The 26,176-nt window shown below is 46.4% G+C and overlaps 2 protein-coding genes across 4 annotated transcripts in view; both read left to right on the plus strand.

Annotated features, from left to right (window-relative positions):
• Nucleotides 1-12,198, plus strand: part of col21a1 (collagen, type XXI, alpha 1) — a 31,721-nt gene extending 19,523 nt beyond the window's left edge. For 2 of the 3 annotated variants that reach the window (XM_047028873.1, XM_047028874.1), the window contains 13 exons: nt 4,023-4,067; nt 4,503-4,556; nt 4,642-4,695; nt 5,504-5,557; nt 5,848-5,919; nt 6,770-6,805; nt 8,156-8,200; nt 8,651-8,683; nt 8,914-9,060; nt 9,232-9,286; nt 9,952-10,149; nt 10,262-10,339; nt 11,027-12,198. In XM_047028873.1, coding sequence (XP_046884829.1) covers nt 4,023-4,067; nt 4,503-4,556; nt 4,642-4,695; nt 5,504-5,557; nt 5,848-5,919; nt 6,770-6,805; nt 8,156-8,200; nt 8,651-8,683; nt 8,914-9,060; nt 9,232-9,286; nt 9,952-10,149; nt 10,262-10,339; nt 11,027-11,220 — 1,065 coding nt within the window. In that variant the 3' untranslated portion in view covers nt 11,221-12,198. Of the gene's footprint in view, nt 1-4,022; nt 4,068-4,502; nt 4,557-4,641; nt 4,696-5,503; nt 5,558-5,847; nt 5,920-6,769; nt 6,806-8,155; nt 8,201-8,650; nt 8,684-8,875; nt 9,061-9,231; nt 9,287-9,951; nt 10,150-10,261; nt 10,340-11,026 lie in introns of those variants that run through there. The other variant, XM_047028875.1, reaches the window with a different exon arrangement.
• Nucleotides 12,199-13,187: 989 nt separating this feature from the next.
• bmp5 (bone morphogenetic protein 5) lies at nt 13,188-24,578 on the plus strand. The gene is made up of 7 exons (XM_047030047.1): nt 13,188-14,261; nt 17,410-17,602; nt 20,231-20,379; nt 21,173-21,370; nt 23,004-23,080; nt 23,308-23,418; nt 23,554-24,578. The coding sequence occupies exons 1-7, from the start codon at nt 13,766-13,768 to the stop codon at nt 23,701-23,703; spliced, it is 1,374 nt and encodes a 457-aa protein (XP_046886003.1). The 5' UTR covers nt 13,188-13,765; the 3' UTR covers nt 23,704-24,578.
• The last annotated feature ends 1,598 nt before the right edge of the window (nt 24,579-26,176 follow it).

Consider the following 26,176-nt stretch of genomic DNA (forward strand, 5'->3'; position numbering starts at 1 on the left):
TGGTCATCTCTTCCAGACGGCAGAGACCATCAGCAGTCTGATGTCTCTGTCTAGTCTCACCAGCTCCCCCCCCCCTCCGCAGTCTGTCTTGTTGTCCATGTCATGGTTGAGCGTAACCATGCCCATGTCATGTTCTTTATTTACATTTGTCATTTATTCATTTAGCAGATGCTTTTATCCAAAGCGACTTACAAGAAAGAGCTTGACAAAAAGTGCATAGGTCAATGATCATAAACAAGGAGATAGCCCCCAAAACATTGCGGGTAGCCAAAACATGAAGCATACATTGTGAAAAGCGAATAAGGGCCAATGGGTGGAACCAGAAGAGCATGTAGTTAAACAAGTTACAATTAAACAACATGATCATCGAAAGTGCCCAGAGTGTACCTGGAGAAAAGCAAGCAACAATAATATAATTCACAACAAGTAAAATCAGTTAAATCAGTTACAAGTAGCCAACAAGTGCAAAAAGTCCCTCAATGAGTGTGATTGTGTCCCTGGAGGAAATAAACTAACATCTGATCCAACAAATCTTTCTTAAGAACCGTTTATCGAAGTGTGCTTGGCTTTCTATTGAAACAGGATACCGCCCTGAACTCTACAAATAGCTGTGACGGTTCCCGGTCTCAGGGGTACGTGAGGCTGCTTGGGCTGGGGTGGATAGTCAGCACAGAGGAGGATAGCACCTTTGACAGAGAGCCGACAGGCTGGGAGTTCCCCACCAGCTCTCTTCCAAGACCACTATTGCGTAACAGGGACGAATCGGATCATTCCTAATGTAATGCAGTGAAGTGCTTTCTTTGAATGAAAGCTGCGGTCTTCTGGGTACAGGAAACAAACTGCTCAGGAGGAGAAAGTAGTTCAACCAGGGCTATCCCACTGATCGCTCCAGAGCTTACGATTTGGCCACATCTGACGTTCAGCCACGGGACCACGCTACGAAGGATGAGTCAGACCTCCGCAGGCCGGGGGCCGTGTGGGCTTGCCAGAGCATTCAGTCAGCTGTGTCAGAACAGATTTACACAGTCTTTGCTACGGTGAACCCTCCAAAGCTAGTAGCTGGTCTGTTGACAGACCGATGGATCAACTGACGACGTACCCACACTGATCGAAAGCCACGTCTCACTGGCGATGTCACGGCAAAGACTTGCGTGGATGTAGCTTAGCGCTAAGCTAATGGGAGTCTGAGGATGATTAAGTGACTGCAGTGGTAAGAACGAGATCATGTTGTCTGTTCAGACGGAGCCCTTCAAAGGGTCGTTGAGGCGTTCCTTCCACTTTGAGGATCAGCATCCTTCAGTGGTTAAATACAATCTTATTGACATCACATGTTTCAGCATCGCATCTATCATTCAGTGGTCTTATGAAAGCTAAATGAGCCTCCCTCACTGGCTTTTGTGGCTCACTGTACATGACCAGAGGATGTCTTTGTGTTTGTAGGCGGATAGTTCTCCTGTTATCTGTTAAGTGAGGCAACCTCTTGCGCTTTGATGAAGAATATTGTCATGGGAATGGCTTTTTATGTCTCTGCAGCATCTGAGGGTCTGTTATTTTGCAACGTGTTTCCATGTTCTTTTACAATCCCCTCAAGATACTGCCTGAGCGGGGCTGAGCCAAACATCTGCACCCGCTTATCATGAAAACCCCACTCAAGAGTTATTTCAAGGTAGTTTTGTTGGAAATGCTCGACAATTAGAAACGGTTTATTTACTCAACTGTACATTCACAAACACATTTGGTTCCCTTGTCGTCCCAAGGGGAGCATATAAGCACAAAACAAACACATAATACCCCATGAGGTGCGGAGAAGACAGTTGCAGAACATGAAGCTGTGCTGGAGAGACAGGCTGAGTAGCCAGAGGGTGAGGGGAGATCAGGAGGAGAGACCAGGAGGTGAGATCAGGAGGAGAGATCAAGAGGAGAGATCAGGAGGAGAGATCAGGAGGTGAGATCAGGAGGAGAGATCAAGAGGGGAGATCAGGAGGAGAGATCAGGAGGTGAGATCAGGAGGAGATATCAGGAGGTGAAATCAGGAGGAGAGATCAGGAGGAGAGATCAGGAGGAGAGATCAGGAAGAGAGATCAGGAAGAGAGACCAGGGGGAGAGATCAGGAGGAGAGATCAGGAGGAGAGACCAGGAGGAGAGATCAGGAGGAGAGATCAGGAGGAGAGATCAGGAGGTGAGATCAGGAGGAGAGATCAGGAGGAGAGATCAGGAGGAGAGATCAGGAGGTGAGATCAGGAGGGGAGATCAGGAGGAGAGATCAGGAGGTGAGATCAGGAGGGGAGGAAGAGAGATCAGGAAGAGAGATCAGGAACAGAGATCAGGAACAGAGATCAGGAGGAGAGATCAGGAGGAGAGATCAAGAGGAGAGATCAGGAGGTGAGATCAGGAGAGATCAGGAGGAGAGATCAGGAGGAGAGATCAGGAGAAGAGATCCTCGAGGCCCTCCTCCATCAAGCTCATCTAGGAACGCGGTTGGACAGTGCTCGATCACGGTTGGACAGTGCTCGATCACGGTTGGACAGTGCTCGATCACGGTTGGACAGGGCTCGATCATGGTTGGACAGTGCTCGATCACGGTTGGACAGGGCTCGATCACGGTTGGACAGTGCTCGATCACGGTTGGACAGTGCTCGATCACGGTTGGACAGTGCTCGATCACGGTTGGACAGTGCTCGATCACGGTTGGACAGGGCTCGAGGTGAAGCTTATGTAGCGTGTTTTTGACACTGAGGAAATGTTTTTTGAGCAGGTCGGCACGTAGATCGTACCTCGAACTGAAAATGAGCATTGCTGTGGTTCTGTCAAAACAGGATTGAATGGCTGCCCTTGGCGTACAGTCAACACAAGCCTTATTATTCACTGGTACATTAAGTTAGGTTATGCTGTTACAAATGATCCGATATATTTGGTATACTTCTTTGCAATAGTCATTATTTAGTTGTTCTGTACAAATTATTTAGTTTTGGTCTCTTAACACATGGTTCTTGTTAGGAACTGAGTTATTGTCATGGCTACATAAAAAAAATGGGCAAGCTGTCATGGAAATTGAATTTATCTATATAACTCATGGAATTCACCCTCAGGCGTTTGAAACACCTTACGCTGTTTTCACTTAAAGCTCAAACTCACAGACATAGAGAATATCTTTCTTTAACATTGTAAGTTGGAACACATTAAGTTGTTTTTATAGCTTTGAGGTACGATACTTTATGACGGCTCACTCCTAACTGGGCTCTTCTTCCATGTCCATCAGTTATGTAGATGTTAGCATACAATTTACAACCTATCAAAAATGTTTTTTTGCATGATTAAAACCATTTCCTCACAGTATGTTTGAATATTACTGGCTGTAAGTCTTTTGGACAGACCTGTCCACTCCTTCATAAGGCCAACGACGGGTTAACCTCGAGTGCATGCTGTTATTTGCATTGGTCTCTCCGATGTATCGTTTCGACAATCATGTCCCTGTCTTCCTGCTCGTGGTGATACCCAATGCTACCTCGCAGACCCACTGCTGTCTGCATTACAGAGGGATTCACGTTTGTTTTAACAACATCCTGTAAAAGCCATTAAAACCGCTGGCCGATAAAGCCAGAGAGAGTCTGGAGACGGTCATCTCATCTGTGATTAAACCAGCGGAGGGAAAACAAAAGCGTCCCTTCCTGTGCCGTGTGCAGCTGTATGGTAGCTGCATTAGACCCTCTGAGGGGGAAGACTCTCTGGGTCTGTACGTCAGGCCTGAGCCGGCCGTCTGCTCTCCACTACCGCTTCTCCACGTGTCTCGTCCCAGCGTCCATCTCTACGGCAGACCTGTTGGCTGTTGCCAGGCTGTTATTGTAAATGACGATATGCCGTCTTGACTACTCTTCCCAGTAAAGTAATGTAAAAGCTATCTGTGTATCTGTCTGTCTGTCTATATCTATAAATCTCTCCTCGTGCATCCACATATCCTTTTTCCTTTCTTTCATCCATCCATCCATCCTGTCATGCATATCCTGTGTTTCTGCCTGTGTCAGGGTATGCCTGGTCAACCTGGAGCAGCTGGTGCTACGGGATACAAGGTGAGTTCCTGTTCCTCCTGTCCTCCTGTCCACGACTACACATGTTCACATATTGACAATTGCGAAGGGCCACTTAAAGCCAGAACTCGCTGTCGGAATATTTAGCATGTCGATTTTAGGAACGTAGGAACGGGTGTCCTCACATGAACCATGCTCAATCTCAGCGCTAGCTGTGTCGGTAAAACCACGTCAAATTTACTGACGGAGATCATCACGCCACGAACAAAGGCTGCGTAAAAAATGATCAAACATTCATTTGACTCAGTTTGCTGTTCATTGTAGAGGCTTATTGTTAGAGTTATGCACTCACAGCCTTTAGGTATCTACCTGCTGTACTCACTATGGGCACTGTTTGTATGATGCTTTGGGTTCACATGAAAATGAATGTGATGTCATGTTAAGAGGAGCATGTTTGTGGTTTGTGGTTGATTCCAGGGAGAAGCTGGTTTACCAGGAATACGGGGCTCTAAAGGGTCAATGGGAACGGCTGTAAGTATTCTGCACTCAGACTGTCAGTGTATCAGATACTGTCGCCATACGACTCTAGAAGCAAGAGATGTTCTGTGTTCCCCAGGGCGATCCTGGGTTCCCTGGGGTTCCTGGACCTTCCGGACAAACTGGACCTAAAGTAAGTCACTCTTATATACTCATATATATAACCGCAACATATTCTCATTTGATCCCGTCTACAGTCACGCCCAGTGTCCAGATGGGTGGTGTGTTGTCAGAGTCAAGTCTGTACTGGCCTCCTGTAGTACTCTGAAGCCACCACTAGAGGCAGTCAGTCAGCGACGGCCACACAGCACGTGTAAAGCATCGCAAGCCCTCAAACGAGAGAGCGTCAGAGATGCGAGTAGCTCGACTCTGGTCAGCATTTTCGGCACATAAAAATAACTTTGGGCTAAATATGTTACAATCTCATGAGCATCCTGGAGACGCCAGCTGAAGTGGTGGTCCAGGACTAAGGCTGCCTCCGTCAGTGGTGGTCCAGGACTAAGGCTGCCTCCGTCAGTGGAACCTTGGGTGGACATGAAACAGCTCTGGCCTGCTATGGTCTGGACTCCCTGTCTCCCAATCACTTTTCATTAGCTTTCGTGCCAGTGAGACAGAGCCAGTGTGTGTTGGTTAATGGCACAGGAGTGAAGTAGTAGTTTATGGATGTGTGTGCAGTGTTTTTCCCCTTCACGGACCAATTTCAAACGGTCGAGTGTTGGAAAGAACGTTTGTGTTGGAATAGCGGGTCTTAGATGTGCACATTCTGTTGCTCAGCTCTCAATCTGCATATTCCTCTAAACCTCATGCCAAGTGAAATATTACCATATGCAATTACAGGAGTGAAAGGTTAACTGCAGGGAACATAAACAAGTGATCATGACTCCATTTCATGACTTTCTCGTTATCTTCACACACCAACCTCCTCTGTGTTTCTGTTCAAGGGTAACCACGGTGACAGTGGACAGCCAGGAAGCCCAGGACCCCCTGGACCAGAGGTAAACAAGTCACATGATCATATAGATATCATATCATATATTGTCTATTTTATGTAAGGTAAAGTATATATGAGGTCAGTTTATTAATGCACTGGATTTGTGGTTACGGTGTAATATCCATGTTCTTTCATTCGGTGACACAACATGATATTTATACAGCTTCAGTTTAGGAAGCTGAAAGGAAAACAAACTTGACACTGGTGACGCAAAGTTTCGTTTCGGTTAAAGAAACACCTTCAGAACACCGTGTGTGTTTCCATCTCGTGAGGTGTGCACTTGTTTCGTTGAAGGGCAAGCCAGGAGAGCCAGCGACGCCAGGCCAGCCGGGGCACCCTGGCATGCCCGGCCTACAGGGACACAAGGTACACCAGCGCTGCTCTGCCACAGCTGTGTGTGTGTATGGCTGGGGGGTCACCTGGGGGGTCACCTGGGGGCTCACCTGGGGGGTCGCCTGGGGGGTCGCCTGGGGGGTCACCTGGGGTCACACGGCGCTGCACCACCTAGGGGCTGGGCGTGGGGACCCGTCTGGTTTCGTAATTAAGGGACTGAGACTGTTTTAAAGCGTTGTTTCTTTCTTGGTGTGAAATCCTGTGTAATCATGCTGCTAGTGTATTATGGGAGTGTGGTTGACCAGGGATTCAGTGTTTGTAGATAAACATGGATTGTGTTTCCACCCATGATGACATGGAGTCGTTTTTTTAATAAGAGGAAAAGCACTGACACTGCATTTAAAGTAACTTTTAAGGAGCCAGATTCTTACTTTAAACGGTGAGCTGTTTTCCCATATTTACCTCCATTAACGTTTAATAATTCATACTCCGGCAAACAAGCAGCTCATTCACAAGATGAAAATAATTAATTGCCTAGAGGCTTTACCTTACTGGTAGGGTTAATAGAATCCAGTTAAAACCAGATCATTTAGCCTTACTGGTATTTATAGTTTATTGCCACTCCACTACTGACTAACATGCTTTAATGTTCCATTCTTAGGAACACTACTGCTTGCCATGTCTTTTCAATGTATCGAATTTGATCTTGAAAATTAATCGAAGAATTAATGAAGATGTTTCCAGTGGGTAGAATAGTGGGGTTAGCGGATGATGTTTCCAGTGGGTAGAATAGTGGGGTTTGAGGATGTTTCCAGTGGGTAGAATAGTGGGGTTTGAGGATGATGTTCATTGACCATGCTTTGTGTCTTCTTTGTTTCTCCAGGGGCAGAGGGGAGACCCTGGTGGGAGTGGGGGAGAGGTACCTGTCTCTCCTGACTGGGTTCAGACCTAACATCCTGACTGGGTTCAGCTCTAACATCCTGACTGGGTTCAGATCTAACATCCTGACTGGGTTCAGATCTAACATCCTGACTGGGTTCAGACCTAACATCCTGACTGGGTTCAGCTCTAACATCGTGACTGGGTTCAGCCCTAACATCCTGACTGAGTTCAGATCTAACATCCTGACTGGGTTCAGCCCTAACATCCTGACTGGGTTTAGATCTAACATCCTGACTGGGTTCAGACCTAACATCTTGACTGGGTTCAGACCTAACATCCTGACTGTGTTCAGACCTAACATCCTCACTGGGTTCAGCTCTAACATCCTGACTGGGTTCAGACCTAACATCCTGACTGGGTTCAGATCTAACATCCTGACTGGGTTCAGATCTAACATCCTGATTGGGTTCAGATCTAACATGAGGGACTCAAGCACAATAACACTGTTCAGATTTAACATGCAGGACTCAAGCACAATAACACTGTTCAGATCTAACATGCGGGACTCAAGCACAATAACACTGTTCAGATCTAACATGAGGGACTCAAGCACAATAACACTGTTCAGATCTAACATGAGGGACTCAAGCACAATAACACTGTTCAAAATTGGTTTACAGTTCTGTAGTAGAAGTAATTATAGGAAGGAAACCACCAAAACACTGGAGAGGAAATGTGGAGCTTCCAGAGGGGATAGAGAAGAGTTCCTGATAATCTTACTTCTGCAAATACTCCACATGAAAAGCCTGGTGACAATTACCTCACAATGTGGATGGATTTATTTGATTCTTGTGTTAGTTGAGATGGAATTCCACATATTTCCAGCATTCAGTCCGTTTGATCATTTAGCCATTTTTCTGACTTTAACTGACAAATATGGTTGAGCTTTTGCATGTGCTTGTTTAACTGTTGAACGCATTTCAAAACCCTGTCCTACCTTAATTGCTCACCAGACATTGCTTTCGGAAAACATGACCAGTTGCTGTTATGTTTTCCATCGATGAAGGCCTGCCAGTAGTTTGCATAGTAGCCTAATCGGATATTTGGTTTACAAACGTCTTCCAAATGGTGGCCAGACCAATCGTTTGGCCAGAGTGGAATTGTGTTGAGCAGCATCTTGATTCCAAGTCACGGAAATATGACAGATGTGATTTTTCATTTCCTATGTTTTGTAATTTTTGGGGGGTATTCCTTTTACGCTAAACCAGGATTCTTCATTGAATTTCATGACAACCGCTTCCAGCTGTGATGTTAGCATACAGTTACACTGGACCCAGCTGTCTGCTTGCATGTCGTCTGTAACGACCCTGATGTCCTGTTGTTGTAGGGAATGAAGGGGGAGAGAGGAGAACATGGCCTACCTGGAACACCAGTAAGTACCCTTTCTGACATACGTGTCATGCACAAGGCAACATCTATCACGTTAATACCACACCCAGCATTTCAAAGCAAGTCTAGGAATTAGAAGTCTTTGTTCTAATGCTATGAGACAAATAGTGAAAATAAATCCTCCTGGAACAGTTTCTTCATACTTGCTGTCTGGGCTGGGAAGTGACAGGGGTTCTTTGTGTGTTCAAATGATCTGACCACGTTGCAGATGGTGTTCCATATATAACATGTAATCAAAAGAGTTTGAGAGCAGAGAACGTTTTCCCCATGTCAATGCGTGTTCATTTTGTCTTCTTGACAAAAACGTCGTTTCGTGTTTCGCCGCACAGCTGTGTTCGACTGTTTCTAATCCAAACAGCGTTTGACTTTACTTTTTGTCAACTTTTTCGTCTAGTCTCCTTTTACATTCTATTGTGCTGACGTTCCTTTGCAGGGATCCTCTGGGCCCTCTGGACAAAAAGGAGAGGTACATTTTTACGCTTCAGTCACTGAGTGCGCTTCTAAACCAATTGTGTAAATAATAGGCCTATAGTGTCTTTAAAAACAGTATAAATGGTGTATAAAAATTGATGACTTGACTCGATATTTAATGAAAGTTCCACCAAATGTGCTCAAATCAGCCAATCATGGCTCTGTATGTTATGCTGGCATGCTGTAGTGTGTAAGCCCACTGACCGCAGGCTTGTGTGGCTGCAGAGAGGGACTCTGGGGGAAACGGGGGAGCGGGGTCCAGGGGGCCACCAGGGCCAGCCAGGGGTGCCAGGCCAGACCGGTCCCTCCGGACCCCGGGGTCACCCTGGGGACGCAGGGCTCCCGGGGGTCCCTGGACAAGAGGGACGACCTGTGAGTACCCGCATGTCGAGAAGGAGACAGCACACTGCAGCACACAGATACATACACCAGTATATACCTGCACACACGCAAATAGACAACCAGACGTCAAACCTACAACCATGCATACAGTGCACATGCAGTGGTATGTCCCCTCTGACACGTGCTCTCTGACCTCTGCAGGGGAGGGAGATGTCAGAGACGCACATTCAGCAGATCTGCAGAGAGCTGCTCCGATGTGAGTATGAACATGGACCTCATCAGTCAATCACTTCATCCATCAAGCAGCCCGTGTGCTAATCAATCAACTAACCAGAATGTCAGTCATTCAAGGAAATGTATCTGGATCTGAAGTGTATAGTTAGGATAAGCATAAGACAGCACAGTATAGGACAGGATAGTACAGCATAGCATAGCACAGCACGGCACAGCGTGGCACAAGATAGGATAGTACAGGACAGGACAGCACAGTACAGGGCAGCACAGCACAGGGCAGCACAGCACAGTAAAGCACAGGGCAGCACAGGGCAGCACAGTACAGGGCAGCACAGTACAGGGCAGCACAGGGCAGCACAGCACAGGGCCGCACAGGGCAGCACAGGACAGCACAGCACAGGGCAGCACAGGGCAGCACAGTACAGCACAGGGCAGCACAGCACTGTACAGCACAGGGCAGCACAGCACAGGGCAGCACAGGGCAGCACAGGACAGCACATTACAGCACAGTACAGCACAGGGTAGCACAGGACAGCACAGGGTAGCACAGCACAGTACAGCACAGGGCAGCACAGTACAGCACAGGGCAGGGCAGGGCAGCACAGTACAGCACAGCACAGGGCAGCACAGCACAGTACAGCACAGGGCAGCAGAGTGGTGCTGAATGTCCCCATGCCGTCCCTCCAGCGGAGATCCCCAGCCTGGTGCTTAGCAACATGAACCAGCAGAGGAGCTGTGAGGAGTGCCACAGCAGGGTGGGGGCCCCGGGCGTCCCCGGCCCCTCGGGGCCCCAGGGCTCCAGGGGCGTCCCCGGCCTACCGGGCTCCAGCGGCCAGCCTGGGCACCCCGGCCTGTCTGGCCGGCCTGGTTTAAGGGGCCTGAAAGGTACGTCTTTTACTCCTACGCTACGTTTGTGCCACGGGATTTAGACAGGTCGTTGGTTACACAGGATCCCTGGAAGAGGTGTTTGTTTGTTAATGTGTTTGTTTGTGTGTAGGAGACCCTGGTGTTAAGGGGGACCGGGGGAACCCAGGAAGAACAGAGTTGGGAGACCAGGGCCCTCCAGGGCCGTCAGGTGTGTACGCTAGCAGGACATACTCTGTGTTCGTTACGTAGCAAACACCCACGGATGTCATGTTGCCTTTGGGGCTGAGATGGTAGCTGGTCCACCTCTGGTGGTGTGTTGGGCTGGATCACATCCAGCCCGCTCCTCGGCTCTGACCACTGGGCTGTAGAGCTGTGCCCTCCCGTTTGTCTGCTGCACTCGCTATGCAACACCTGCACGGCTCTCTGGATAAAAGAGTTGGCTAAATGATTGAATGTAAAAAGATTTGGTCGTACTTCGTTCACTCACTTCTGCCACACAGCCCTTCTTTTGCCTGAGTCCTTCTCTTCTACGTTTTACATTACATTTGAGGTATAGACAAAACATAAATCAAAGCGACGCACAAGAACTTTATATTGTAGAAAGTTTAGCAGCACATCAAGGATCAGAAGAGCATAGTTCGTACAGTATTCTGGTGATCAGAGTCAAGGAACAGTCTGTATTTACCACGGACTGTACAAAAAGAGTCAAATCTCAGGTACCAGGCATGGTGCCAAATGAACAATATCTTAACTACGGTGTGAGAACAACATCTCAACTGCACTATTGCACAGCTCAGTCTCTTGCATGTAAGCTCTCTGAGATGACCCCATACTATTAAGATCTGCACCAATGTACAACTGGACGGTTCACACTATGTCTGCATTCCTCTCCCAGGGCCAATGGGCCCCCAGGGATACAGCAAGCCAGGCCACCCGGGGAAGCCTGGCCCCCCGGGTCTGGAGGGGGCGGAGGGGAAGAGAGGGCCCCCCGGGGCCGCTGGCCAGCCGGGCACTTGCCACCCCTCCACCTGCTACAGCGCGATGATGATGAGGCACCGAGATCCCTTCAGGAAAGGACCAAACTATTGAAAGCAAGATGGCGGGCAGGTACACACACACACGTGCAGCGCGGTCCGAGCCCCTCGATCTGGCGACTTCACGCTTGGCGACGCCCAAGCGGCCAAATCTTTCCAATCTCAGGAAGATCTCACTCCTCTCAGTGTGTTCCTCAGTCCTGGAGACAGACAGTACCTCTCGACGTGTACATACAGTAGCAAGTATATTACCATGTGTGTCACATGATCTCTCTCTCTCTCTATGAATAAGTCATCTTCGCCCCCCTCCCCCACCCTCACATTTTAATGTCCTCATCTCACAGTGTTTTTCGTGTGAGCTAAGTTATGCTTTAAACCAAGGTTGTTAAACATTTCTTCCTTATAGGGCCAAACAGTGATCAGAGATGTGAGCTGTTACGATCGAGTCTTGAGTAGATTCGGCAGTAGTTATTAAGAGAGACAGAATTACTGTATGAGCAGGGCTGCTGATGTGCTGGCCTGCCCTCTACTGCCCTCTGGTGGAGCTTCTGAATATCGCTTTCTACACTTCCAACTCATCTCTCTACAGTCGTCCATTTTCACTTATTTATGCAACTTTGCATTGCTTTAAAAAAAACTAAATCTGCTAATCAACAAAGGATGTTAGCCCTTAACAATGTCTGTGGAATGATCTTAACCCTTTCAGGGCTAACCTGTGAGCTTGTTGTCTTTGCCATAGAGCTGAAGCAGCAAGCTGGCTGTGTTCATCGGTGAATCAAGTCCACACTTCTCTTCCCCCCTCTGGAAATCATTTGATTAGTGCATACAATATGCCAGTAACATGCCTTCAGCTCATGATATTTAGCTAAGTATTTTTGCTGTTATTTATAAAATTGAACAATTACTGTGTACCAAAGGGCTTCATCAGAGTCAACTAGTTCTTTTTTTTACAGTGTCTAATTTTATTTGTTATTTTTGTGCTTAGGTGACTTTTGTAATGAATGTTGTTATCATTAAACCTTTTTTTACAATTTGTGATGTAAACATTGTAATTTATTTGTCACTGAAATTGGCTATTTTAGGAAGAATACTAATATAAACATTATCTTTTGCATGTGTGTGTGTTTGTGTGCATGTGCAAATGAGTGATGGAGGAGGGACTGGGAGAGCCGTGCTGTCTACAGATATAGCACTAGGTGGTGCTGTGGAGCTACACTGGCACAGGGCCGTAAAATGTGAACCTGTTGTGCTGCACACACATGAAGCACACAACCAACACACACTCTCTAAAGCAGATCACGTGACTGGACATCCGTTATTATGTAGGCCTAAATAGTAAACCTAAAAACTTGCTGAAATTAAGTTAGCGTTAGGGGTGGTAGAAGTGTATATGTTTGAGTGGGGGAGAGGATAAGGTGTGTGTGTGTGTGTGTGTGTGTGTGGGGGGGGGGGGGGGGGGTAGTGCATTTACTGAAAAAATATGTGAAGCACTGAACTAGGTTCATAGTAGGATACATTTAACTTTGTAATTCCAATGTCTACTTACTTGCCTGGACACAACATCTCTCCTTAAAGATCCAGGCCGGAAGCCTCAGGGTTGGGGCTGATGTGCCCTGCCATAGCCCTGGGTAGGACAGGTGTTCAGACACAACAACCCTGTCATCATGGTGCCACACCTGAAAAAGATACAATCCATTCAATTCCTTCTTTATTTGGTGTTGGTTTTCATTTGTTTTCGAGCCAAAATGGTCATAATACGCTCAACTAACGGTGTGTGTTATGAAGGCTGTTTTAAATTATTATTTATTTGATTGTTTCCAGTAGCCCGTTTCTCGCACAGCAGCGTTTATTGAGAGAACATTGTTTTATGTAAACGCCACGATGAGGTCAATTGTGCAGAGGTAATTAAATGGGCCCGTCGTTACTCTTTGACTCGTTAAGAAGGGTTTCAGATTTCAAGTGTCTCCCCTTACACATCTGAGCCACATCCATCTCCCTGTCGGTTAAGTTTTACTACGGCCGCTAGAGGTGGATGCAAAAACGTAGACCTGGGTGGGATCGACTCATTAGATGGACAACAAGCTTCAACTCGTTCTCCAGAACGTTACTCGTTATGACATGCTTCATATTCAACAATTATAGGCCACTAATTGAATGTTCATTCGAATGTGTTTTTTCTATTCAAAGAAGGAGTCGGACTACTTCGATATTTATGGGCGTATACCTTCTCGCTTTTCCCGCTTAAGTGGAGTTAAGGTGAGAGAGAAGGCCATAATTCCATCATAGATTTGCCACTGAAGCAAAATGTGACAGTGACTTGGATGTAAGCGAGACACCGGACAGAACTTTCTCCATGAGACTCGGGAGAAGCACGCGCTTGGGAGAGGATACCAACTTTCCAGAACGCAGGTTGATGCGTAATTTTGAAGTTTTATTAACCCGAACCGACTGATTACGCGATACTTTTGTGGACCTGCTAAGAAGCGCACATCGACTGAAAATACATTTATATTCGAAACGAAGAATCGTCATCTTTTTGGAGGGTTTGTTTGCTTGGGATGGATCTCTACATAATACCTGTGTAACAACAACTACCCATCATGAAGATGGCAGCACTCACACCTTTAAACAGGGCTGCATTTGGACTCGTCTGGAGCTGCCTGAGTTTTCTGAACTGCGTTCATTGTGGTTTAGGAGACAACCATGTCCATTCTAGTTTCATTTACAGGAGGCTGCGTAACCACGAACGAAAGGAGATCCAGAGAGAAATCCTCTCTATTTTGGGGCTGCCTCACCGTCCCAGGCCGTTCTCACCGGGCAAACAGGCATCCTCTGCACCCCTGTTCATGCTCGACCTGTACAACGCCATGACCACAGAGGAGGAGGAAGCTATACAGCAGAGTACGGGGAAAGGATTCAACGGGAAAGCGCACGGGCTTCCGCGCAAAGGGTTCTACGGCTCTCCACAGGGGTACTCTCGCGTGGCGCAGCCGTACCGAGCGGCCCCTCTCTCAAGCCAGAGTCCCCCACAGACAACATCACACGACACCAACTTTCTCAATGACGCTGACATGGTCATGAGCTTTGTTAATTTAGGTAAGTTTGTTCGAAAAGTTTTAAAAACAGTTCAAATAGGCTGGTAATGTTTTCGTGTTGGTGAATTAGGGCGAAAATACTTGTTTTAGATTTCTTCTGGGGTTTTATGAAATTGGTCGAAACATCTCGTAATTTAGGTCTATTTATGCTGCTGTATTGATCATTTTATATATCCTACTACTTACACTGAATACATAGAAAAATAAAATATTAAAGTCTCAATGCCTCAAAATCTGAATATTTGTCTAAATTAGATTAGAATATTTTATACATTTTATAAAGGCTACAAAACCTTTGAACGCGTTTGTAAATATATTAGGCTCGATTTAAATATTCTGTCATGTTGGCCTTTAGTTTTACTCGCCCGTGAAAGCTGTGTGCAGTTAATCTTCCTGTAAGTGGCAAAAGGAAAAATAAATTGCATTTACATTTAGTCTCCTACATTTTAAATAGAAACCGGATCATTATCGCTTCATAGTTATGTCAATAAATATATGATATGTCTGATAGGATGTGATATTCTACATGACCCATGGACTCAGTAACACGTCACATTTCCTAGACAACATATAGCTCTATGAAGTTATAATATCACGCTTTCCCACACATGATGTGGCTATTAACTTAATTCCTGGGTTCCTTCTCATATGTAATTGTCGCTCTATTTTTGCCTGTACAATAGTTTGCTCAGCTTGGAGAAAACAAGATGTGGTTTCTCTGTCTAAACAGGCATTAGCCTTGTCTTGTTTCCCTCGCGAGGACAACACGTCTCCGCCACTGCTGAGCTACTCAGGTCACACAGAAACAGATCAAAACTCTGTTGGTGGGAAAAGGATCTGGACAGAACCTCTTCAGGTTCTTCCTAGAGTGTGTTTTTGTGTCTTTTTGATTTAAGGAGGAACATTAGCAGCTGTCATGTGAGCGTGGGACTGGTCGTGAGAGCTGAGTGATGAGAATGATTAACACAGAGTTTCCCTAGTAGCCGTGACCTCTGAACCCCGCCGGGTCTTCAAACTTATCAGATGACCGTCTGACCCTCAGTAAATTGGCCTAAACTACTTCCTGTTGTTAAAGCGCCGAGAGATGAAGTGAGATCTGGACTTTTTCTGTCCTTGTTCCCCCACGGCAGACGGTCTGGGGGTTGGAGGTGAAAACAGTAGCTTTGTTCCTTTTCCTGTAAGTCATTTGTAATTAAGAATTACAATGACTGTGCTTTCTGTGAGCTACGCTAGCAATCATGTTTGACTATTTGTAACCCAACTAAATATAAAAACGACTAAAATATAAATAGTCAGTCCCTCCTTTAGTAGGGCTTGCTATTTGTGTCACTGATGCACAGAGAAGGCCAGTACATAGTGGCCTTGTGGACATGTTAGAGTGAAAGCTTTGGGGTGTTTGAAGCGCTGCGTGGAGAGAGTGCATGCTAGGTATGTGAAGAGGTGTTGTAGAAGACCTAATCCCTCACCTTGACCAGAATCCATCTGTTTCCACTTACCAATCCCTGGCCCGGGCATTCTGTCAGGGAGCCCTGAAAACTCCTGTTTTACAGACGGTCGCTTGGTCAATTGAGGGAGTCAGGCCTTAGTTTGTGACAGCACACTGGAAATAGATCGATTTTTTTGCATTATGTGTTCAGGAGTTCTTCCTTAGCACTGTCGTATTTCACACTACATATATAGAGTATTTTCACTGCTTGTTTTGAGTGTTAGGTAGCTCACAGACATGTATACAATGTATATCACAAGTGGCCTTGTGATTGAGTGAGTGAACCTGACTATTTATGCGTTCTTAATCGATGTTGTTATCGACAAAGATGTCTCACGAGCTCTTGAGTTTGTCAACGCAAAGCTGCTGTGCGTCAAACTCTGCCCGAGCCTGACCCCTTTTAGCCCCCCCCCCCCCCCCCCCCCCCCCCCCCCCCCCCCCACGCAGGAAACGCCTCACGCTCTCAGCGCCCCTCCAGCCTCCCATCAGCCGGTCAGCTGACTCTGGAGCCAGCCTGACCTGATGGACGTCAGGCCTGCCCCCTCGACCTGCCTGTGTTAAGGAGCCGCAGGCCTGATGAACCGTGCGCTGATACGCTCGGGGGTACGTCCCTGGTTACACCCGACCACTGACACGCCTCAGCCCAACGCTACTCTGGGGCTGTTTGGCAGGTTTTCTTAATGCTCGTCCGTCAGTTGAGACTGAGAGGGTCCACTGGGAGGGAAGAGCACAGAGTCCATCTTCCTCGGTTGTTCTGGTGCTTTAAAAAACAACATATTCATGTAAAAAAATACAAATAAATGTGTTGCTGCACTTACTTGAGGTACTGCTGATAACTATGTATTGGCCTGTTTTTAGGATTAGCTGTAGGCATGCACTCAACTGTGGAACATTAAATAACCCGTTTTCGCTGCGTTTAACCATAAACCTGAAGGATATTCTCTCAAATGGCCCACTATATGAAACGTCTCACCATAATCCGCTTCAAGAAACGATCTTAAAGGTTAGGCAATTCTTCTGGCAAAGATCCATGTAAAAAAAAACAAGTATAATTTTTCCCCTGTGTGTGTTCTATTCTGATGCTGAACTTGTTCAGCGTCTGTCTGAGAGGAGCGCTGAAGACTCGACCTCTCCTTGTAAATAGTTCCATCGCAGGCCTACACAACGGCGTCAGTGCATTGTGTAAAAACGGCATGAGGTCAACGCGAGAGTGGAGAGGGAGGTCGAAACATCGCTCAAGTCCCGCTGACGGAATCCTGTCTGGTCTCGGGCCCTCACGTTGAGGGGCAGACAAAAGTGTCTTTAATTGAATCAGCCTGTTTTTCTTAAATGACAGCCCATTCATCATGTCCAGAGAGTTCAGGCATACACACATTGAGGGTCTGCCTGGGAACGTCTACCTGGACTCACTGGAGTGATCTAATGGGCTGGTTACTGCTTTTGTTGGGAGTCTAAATGTTTGGATTGGGTTTGGAATGTGATAAATTACTCTTTTTTTTCCCAGGGTGAGACTGCTGGCTCTTTTCCTCTCAGCTGTGCAGTGCAGTTCTTATCTGTTGTATTCCAGAAAAGGCATTGGTTTTGAAGACCTAGTTTTAGACTCGTGAAAAGCATCTTCTGAACCTCTATCAGACCGCATCTCTCTCTCTGTGTGCTTTTCTAGTGGAGAAAGACAAGGATTTCTCCCACCAGAGGAGGCACCATAAAGAGTTTCGCTTCGACCTGACCCAGATCCCCGAGGGCGAGGCGGTGACGGCGGCAGAGTTTCGGATATATAAGGACCGCAGTCACGTCCGCTACGAAAACATCACTCTGAAAGTCACCGTGTACCAGGTGGTCAAGGAATACCTCCACAGGTGAGCACAGGCAGCAGGAGTCAACCTCACTTTCAAACGGACACTTTTCTTATCCTCAGAATGCGCTGTCGTGAGTTTGTTCTTGTGAAAATAGGAATACCATTGTCCCAGTGTTATTTTTGCTGATAGATATGATCAAATCAATCCTGTCAATTTTAAGGCTTCTAGACGGCAGTTAATGGTTTTGAATCTTTTATCTCTTTTTTGTCAAAAGACAAACAACTTAGTTTTCCTCTGAAACACTGCTGTGTAGACTGTTTGTCATGCAAACCTGTGCCCCTTTCGACTCTCTCTATACATTTAGTCTGAAGTGGCCATTTAAAATGATTTCCGCAATCAACATTCAAAACACCGTACTGCACCGTTGGGAAGGGAACAAAAAATAATCTCAGGTTTTTTCAATTTAGGAAAAAACCCATGCATCTCAAATATCCTGCTGTTATTGTTTACAGGCAGTGAGAGGCACAGAGAGGTGCAGCCATATGAGTTTACAAACCAGTTAACCCTGTCCTGAGGTCAACTCATTCCCGTGTTGAAACCACTGAGGCCGTCACTCTAAAGTAATGGAAACGAAAAATAACGAACCAAATCGGCAAACCGATCAATCTGGAAATGAAAGGGATGGAATTGGATTTGAGAAAACAAAACAAAAATCAAAATATTAAGGATGATGCATACATCTTTACAGTTGTGGTTGTTGCTGTTGAAAGTGTGTGGTGTTTTTTGGTGCCCTGTCCGTCCGTCCGTCTCTCCAGAGGAGCGTCTGCAGCGCTGCGTCCCCCCTCGGGCAGGCGTGTGTGTGTGTGTGTGTGTGTGAGCCTCCGAAGAGCCAGGCTTGAAACAACCCTTTAAAAACCTTCACGGTTCTGTAAAACACTTAAGACGAGCAATCAGGCAGAAAATAAAAGGACATCCTGTTTACACGACCAAGCTGCTGGAATGTAAAAGTTCATCTCTCCTTTTCTGCCCGAAGACAGAGCTTAGTGGAAACTTCTGAAAGAGTGTCGTTTGACTTTGAATGAACAGAGGTGTTGTAGGTTGACGTAAAGAATTAGAGAGACACAAAGAGTTTGTAAGAGTTAATGTTAGGATTAAACGCCGCCATGCAGCCTGCATGTGACGCCAACATTCAGGGCGGCAAAGGTTTTTTAGAAAGAGCACCACCGTCACAAATGCAAGAGCTTTAAACCTAATCTCCAACTCTGCTCTCCCTCATTCTCACCTTGCTCTTACAAGCATAGTTCTCGATAAAACCTTTCCATTAGCAAGGTGCCCACTTCCACAGGGCACACTTGTACAGTCTGGAAAGTCCATCAACTATCAGCACCAGTATGCTGGCTGCCTGTCAGGCAGAGTGCAGGCCAGATGCAGCCATGACAGGCAGCCAGGAGGCCCCTACTGGAGCCCACATACCCACCTGCCTCCCTCAACAATACAACGGAGGTGGAAGCCGGCACATTGTCAAACACAGGAGTGGACTTAAAGCAGGACCCACATTTGCTTGCAAAATATGTGTGTGGGTGATTGAAGGGGTTGATACAGCCCTCTTGGTCCTACTCAATGGAGTCTCCTGTGTCAGAGAGCAGGCCAGTCATCACGGTGCCTCTTTATGGCTCACACAGGTCTGTGGGTTCCACACGGCCCCTGTCAGCTGCGAACTGTGATTTCCCGGCTTACTAAACGTTATTCACAGCTCAGCACCTTATTCTTCGGCCCTCCCCCTGAGTCGCGCTCATAAAGCCGGTGTTTAAGTGCTCAACAGCTCAGCCACTGCGTGATTTAAAAACGGTCGGTTGAGGAAAGACAACTTTGTTACTGTTCTGTGTAAAAGCTTTTTTTGTTAAGTCCACCATTTTTTTAAATAATATATGATACAACCCTACGTCCTGGTATGCCTGCCTCTGCCTGATTGAGATCCAGCCCTCTCCAGATTTTGTGCAGTTGTGAGAAGCAGATTTTTGTTTTTATTCCAGCCAAGTAGTCATTAGTCGGGTGAGGAATGTTGACTTCTAAAGGAAGTTCTCAGAGGACACGAAGGAGCTAATGGAACCAGTCTTTGTGTGAGGACTCATTCTGGAAAACTATTCTACAGTGATCAGTCAATGCTACCTTGTTTGTGTTATTCCAATATGGCAGATCAGAGCCTCAAGACTGCTCTCATTGTGTGGCCCTGTTGCAACTTCTAGAAACTTAAAGGATAAACAGGAATGTCATGATTAGTTCCAGAACATTTTCCCTCAGAGGAGAGCAAGGTTCATCAGTTATACAGAAGAGGCTTCACCACCTTCTCCTCCTCCCTGTCTTACCTCTACGGAGGTCCCAGTAGTCACATGCAGGAAACCGCTGTTTGAAAATCCTCATTAGGCGTGCATGCAGACATTACTTCAGGCTGTGGAATGAAAACACTCAGTGATCTGCACATAAATGGTTGGATTTGTTTACAAAATTATAATTGGAGCTTAAAAGCTTACATGAACTTTCATTCACTATTTATGTGTTGGTTGATCTACTATTAGAACCACTGTAGTTGCTAGTCTATTCTGCTTTATGTGTTTAGCTGTTTCCAACTAAAACCAAAATATCAATTCATGTCAAGTCATTGTTTCTCTTTTGGTTCTGCCTTCCTAGAGATGCGGAGACGTTCCTGCTGGACTCTAGAAAGATCCGAGCATCGGACGGGGGCTGGCTGGTGTTTGACATCACCGCCACCAGCAACCACTGGGTCCTTAACCCACAGCAGAACATGGGCCTGCAGCTGTCTGTGGAGACCACGGATGGTAGGTCTCCTAACCCCGGACAGCTCCCTGAGGAGAATAATAATAAATATGTAGCAGACACTTTAATCCAAAGTGGGGGGGGCAAACCTGTGAGCTCTGGCAAAATGTAAATGGTCCATCGCTGAGCCGTCCCCTATCCCCTGTCCCTGTCCCCAGGATGTCAAACCTTCCCCCCCACTCCCAGACACACACTGAGCTAGTGGTTCATTTCTGTTGGGCTTCATTTCAACATGGTGATTTACACATTATTCACCAAGTGCCAAATGATGGATATGCACACATTAGTTTCTTGGCACGTCAATAAGAAACGTTGTGAGTTGTGAAATGGAAAGTGACTCTCTTTTAGTGTTTGTGTTTTCGGTGGGTTTCATGAGGAAAACATGTGGAGCAGTTGACTGTTTTAACATGAAAAGGCCATAAAGGAGTATTTTTATATTCCTCAAACCACAAGCCATTGATGATCGATCATGAGAGGGTTCCGCCATGTCTCGAGGAAGTGTATGATGACGTGTGCTTGTAAATCACAAGGTATAGCATCAATGTGCTCGATTGAGAAATCCAGCCCACTGGAATCTGTTCCTCATCAAGCATACAGACTACAATGTTCCCCTCCTCACTGCCAATCCATCTCACTCTTCATTTTGACTGATTGCCCCGCGTTGTGGATGCTGTTGAACAAGACAAACAAACGAATTATGCTCCATGTGTTTGCGTTCCAAGTCACGTATACAACCGTGAACTCTCTTTGACGAATCGTCTGTCCCTAATCGACGTCACGTGTTGTTGTGCTAAGGGCGCAGCATCAACATGAAGTCTGCTGGCGTGGTGGGGCGCAGCGGGCCCCAGTCCAAACAGCCCTTCCTGGTGGCGTTCTTCAAGGCCAGCGAGGTTCTTTTCCGGTCGGTCCGGGCGGCCGGGGGGAAGAAGAAGAACCACAACCGCAACAAATCTGTGGGTCAACAGGAGGCCTCACGCTCAGCTAAAGGGGGAGGTGAGCTATGGTTCTACTCTTTCTATTTACCTTTTTACAATCAACAACCCAAAGTATTTCTGTAATTAATGAGGGAATGGTAATGGTTTGACTTATCTGTTCCATGTTGACATTACAGTGTTCTTGTAACAGTAAAACATGTACTTATGATAAAATGCTATACATGGGTAAATATACTTTCCAAAGTTGCAGCAGTAGGATCATCTACTACACTTCCAAAAACATTTAGTCACATGTGCTGGTTGCATATAATTGGAAATGTCTTCCCAAGCCTCATACGTGTAAAAGTGTAACAGAAGTGATTGCACATCTTCTTGGGTATGGTGCACGATCGTCCTAACCGCTCGTGAATGGACCTGAACTGGGCACCTCCGACTCCGCAAGTACGAACACTAACCAACCGCGCCAACAAAAAGCTAGCGATTGCTTGGCGCGGTTGGCCTGTATAGATACCTGAGGAGGAACCGCTCTACACTGGCTACAAAAGCAACAAGTAGACATGGCTGTTGGTCCCTGTGCTCAAACCACGACTTCAACAACAGAATCAAAACAAGCTTTGTCACTGTGCACATCTCACATCTCATCCGCACGTCTCGTAACATGAGCTCAGGTGTCCGAGGTTTCCAGTTGACTGAACGACCAAGTTCAGAAAAGCTGTACAGTAGCACGGTTGTATTTGACTGCTCAAGTGAAAACAGTTTATTGACGTAGCCGACTGTTCAAATCAAAGTGGGGGTGGGTGTGAACCTGGGGGCCCTCTACAGGCCCAACACTGAGCTGCACCCGTCCCTCCAGGGTTGACAGCGTGTCAAACAGTCGGATGAAATGCAACCACCCATAGACACTGTGCAGGATGTTATGGCTACTCCATCAGGTGCTTGTTGCTAAGGCGACGCTGTCTTGTGTGGGCTGTGTGCTGTCCTAACCTCTGGATGAAAATATTACAATCTTCAGGTTTATAAAACGCCTCCTTTTCTTTAAACAGAGCTCAAACCTTCCTGCCCACTCTTTCTAACCTCTGCTTCCACTCAAGAACTCAACAGAATCCTGGACATTGGGGATAGAATATGGGAATACAATCATTTGTACAGGATTCATAACAATTCAATACATAGGTCTCCAAGTGTGATATGTGGATGGTCTATGAAGTCTGACCTTGACCTTGGTGGTTGATCCAGCCAACATGATAACAGTGTATGTAGTTTGAGTGCATGAACTTTGGGGCAGATGGAGTTCGGTGAGTCAGCGAGGTGTACCCACTCAACACTCCCTCCGTCTCCAAGCCAAAACTACAAACGAGCAAGTGCCATGTGCTGTTAACACTTTGTTAATATTTAATGAAGAATTTATATGGTGTACATTTCCTAGTGTTGAAAAGAATTGAACAATTTTGACGAACAAACCCGCCATGTTCAGCTAAAGCTGTAGTACTAACTGTATCTCTCAAATAAAACAAATCACCCTGAAAACTGCTTACATTAAAGCAGTCCCCACTTTGTAACACTTTAACATCCAAGTTCCAGGTTAGACAACATGCAGGGTCAATGTCTATTGAGAAGTCGAAGGCCATCTTGTTGGATGCCGGGAAAATGTTTGGTTTAACCTGTCGTGATCCTTGTGAATGTCCTTCTAGAGCTCAACACAAGCGAACAGAAGCAAGCCTGCAAGAAACACGAGCTGTACGTGAGCTTCAGAGACCTAGGGTGGCAGGTGAGCAAGTCGACGAAGACCACAGCAACTACAGCCGTGCCCCTCAGAAAACACACACTGCAACCACAAACCACATCCCCCCTCATTGAACTCAGGATTCCTTGGACAGTATAAGTTTGAAGTCTTTTTTGAACAGACAGTACAGTAGACATATTTTAGTATCCTGGCTGTAGACGTAGCATCTGCTGTGAAGTCCCGAGGAAACGTGTCCTGTTCTTCTCTCCAAGGACTGGATCATCGCCCCGGAGGGCTACGCGGCGTTCTACTGCGATGGAGAGTGCTCTTTTCCTCTCAACGCACACATGAACGCTACCAACCACGCCATCGTCCAGACCCTGGTAGGCACCCTGTGGGACTGGGCATCGAAGGACGTCTCCTCTGAATGTGTGCAGGACACAGTGTCACAACCACAATAGTAATCCTTCGTTCCACTTGTAGTCTGGAATGACGTTTTTGTCCCCTTCCTGTCGCAGGTTCATCTGATGTTCCCGGAGAACGTGCCAAAGCCGTGCTGCGCCCCCACCAAGCTGAACGCCATCTCCGTCCTCTACTTTGACGACAGTTCCAACGTCATCCTGAAGAAGTACAGGAACATGGTCGTGCGGTCTTGTGGCTGTCATTGACGGCCGAGCAGGGTTATTTCTCTATGTGGTATCGCTGGAAAAAGGAAAAGCAACATATCGATATTGATAGATCTTGAGGTGTGATGTGATGTACAGTATTATTTATATACGTTATTAGATGTTTTTGTTAACTTATTTATTTCTTTGTCTATGTTTTGATAGCACTCTGGTACTGTAAAGCCAGTAGGACAATGAAGAACAAGTTGAGGGCCTGAATCACCGCCCTCCTGGGCACTTGGTGAAGTCCTGAGAGACAACTAAGAGCAGGCTGTTACAGTACCTTCCTTTTCGTGCAGTTTCACCAGCAGAGTAGAGTTTTTTTCTTTTTTTACAGCCAACATACAGTCAATTTGTCAGATGATTCCAGAACTCTCATAGCACTGTCTCTTTGAACTCAGCTCTGTTCATTGTTTATTTTAACCACTCAAGGTACAGTAGGTTTACATTTGCTGCTATGATGAAATGAGCTAGCATTTCTGGCTGTACTGATATATCTCTGTTGTTTCTGTCTTCGCAACAGAGAACTTACTGCTTTACAACTGTGTTATACAGGATTGTAATCTTCAATAGGCTTTACAAGGCTTTCTTTCTTGCCATCAGATACATACAAATACATATGAAAGTGAAATATGAAAAACATTTAATTTAATTAGCAGTATATTTTCATATCGTTCATACTCGATAGCAATAGTAATAGCTTAACCAAAAAAGAACAAATTTGTCCAATGTTTGAATTCACTGTTATTTTGTCATTGTCATGTTATAATAATATGAGTAATATATGTTTGGAAAGATTACAACTGTATTAGAGTGTTAATATTATTAAATGTATTTGTTTCAAATATTATAAACATCCATCAAGAAGGGAATATCTTTCTCAAACGCAACGCTTAACTTCAAATATATGTGGTCTCGTATCCTTATTTATGGGTGTCACGCCATCGTTCCCACAGAGCAGTTTGTACATTCTTTAATGTATTGGTCATCAGCCATGTGTAACTCCCAGTCTTTCAGACCCAGGTCCACTTTGTGTGCAGTCATAGTGTTTGGAATTCTAGGGATGTTTTATGCACTGTTGCCGGATTACTGTAGGAGATTTATAAATGTTTGACAGGTGTGATGTAAACACAGGGGTTCACCCAGGGAGACTGGGCATGTGCTGGGAGACTGCTCTTACCCAGGGACACAGGGCATGTCCTGGGAGACTGCTCTTACCCAGGGAGACAGGGAATGTGCTGGGAGACTGCTCTTACCCAGGGAGACAGGGCTTGTGCTGGGAGACTGCTCTTACCCAGGGAGACAGGGAATGTGCTGGGAGACTGCTCTTACCCAGGGAGACAGGGAATGTGCTGGGAGACTGCTCTTACCCAGGGAGACAGGGCATGTGCTGGGAGACTGCTCTTACCCAGGGAGACAGGGAATGTGCTGGGAGACTGCTCTTACCCAGGTAGACAGGGCTTGTGCTGGGAGACTGCTCTTACCCAGGGACACAGGGCATGTCCTGGGAGACTGCTCTTACCCAGGGAGACAGGGCATGTGCTGGGAGACTGCTCTTACCCAGGGAGACAGGGCATGTGCTGGGAGACTGCTCTTACCCAGGGACACAGGGCATGTCCTGGGAGACTGCTGGTGTCCAGGGAGACAGGGCATGTGCTGGGAGACTGCTGGTGTCCAGGGAGACAGGGCATGTGCTGGGAGACTGCTGGTGTCCAGGGCTGGTGGGGAGAGTGCCAGCAGCGCTGGGATTGGCTAACGGTGGCATGCTGTTTCTTCACTGTGGTATTGTAGTAATATCCTACCATTGTATAACTGTATTATTGCCAAGGAAACAGTCCTGACTCATCCAACCTATTGCCAGATTCCATCTGTAATTGGAATGGTTTGAGTTGTGTATGCAATTATTGCCCATGTTATGAACACGTATTACACCGTGAGTCCACTTATGCTGTGGTCATCCCTTTCTCTCTACGACGGTGGGATTAGAAACCCAGCAACTCAGGAAGCAGCCAGACAGGACCGTGTGTGTGGGGTTTCGATGAAGAACAGGGATTTCCTGTAATAATAGAAAATGACTTTTATGGGGCTGTACAGATAACCTCTATCTCTCATCAGATAAAGGAAAGGGTAGACATTTTCAATGACTATTTCGAACACAAACACCTTCGAGTCTAGCCAGGAAGGTTCTGCTTGGCCTGTTGACCTCTCACTGTGCTTCCAATCAGAAGAGATAAAGAGATGCACCTCTCTTATCAGGGAGAGGACATTTGACCTAACTATTATCCCAGATACCACTTTCCCGGAACCAAGAGAGAGAAATCATAATCAACCCCCCATGACCCGACTTCCACGCTGCACACTACACGATAGAAGTTCGCGAACCTAAAAAGATTATTGCAATCTCATCGGCGAACGGAAAGAAGGGGAAACGCCTGCAGTCACGGCAACGATAAACATGTATTCCGTGTAGCCTTTC

This window comes from Hypomesus transpacificus, chromosome 11 (assembly GCF_021917145.1).
Source record: "Hypomesus transpacificus isolate Combined female chromosome 11, fHypTra1, whole genome shotgun sequence".
In the NCBI taxonomy this organism is placed as follows: domain Eukaryota; kingdom Metazoa; phylum Chordata; class Actinopteri; order Osmeriformes; family Osmeridae; genus Hypomesus; species Hypomesus transpacificus.

What these genes read in the sequence shown, in the direction of transcription:
- bmp5 (XM_047030047.1), top strand. Translation starts at nt 13,766, where the DNA reads ATGAAGATGGCAGCACTCACACCTTTAAACAGGGCTGCATTTGGACTC. An exon ending in CATGAGCTTTGTTAATTTAG is followed by an intron (nt 14,262 to 17,409) that starts GTAAGTTTGTTC and finishes GTGCTTTTCTAG; the next exon opens with TGGAGAAAGACAAGGATTTC. An exon ending in GTCAAGGAATACCTCCACAG is followed by an intron (nt 17,603 to 20,230) that starts GTGAGCACAGGC and finishes CTGCCTTCCTAG; the next exon opens with AGATGCGGAGACGTTCCTGC.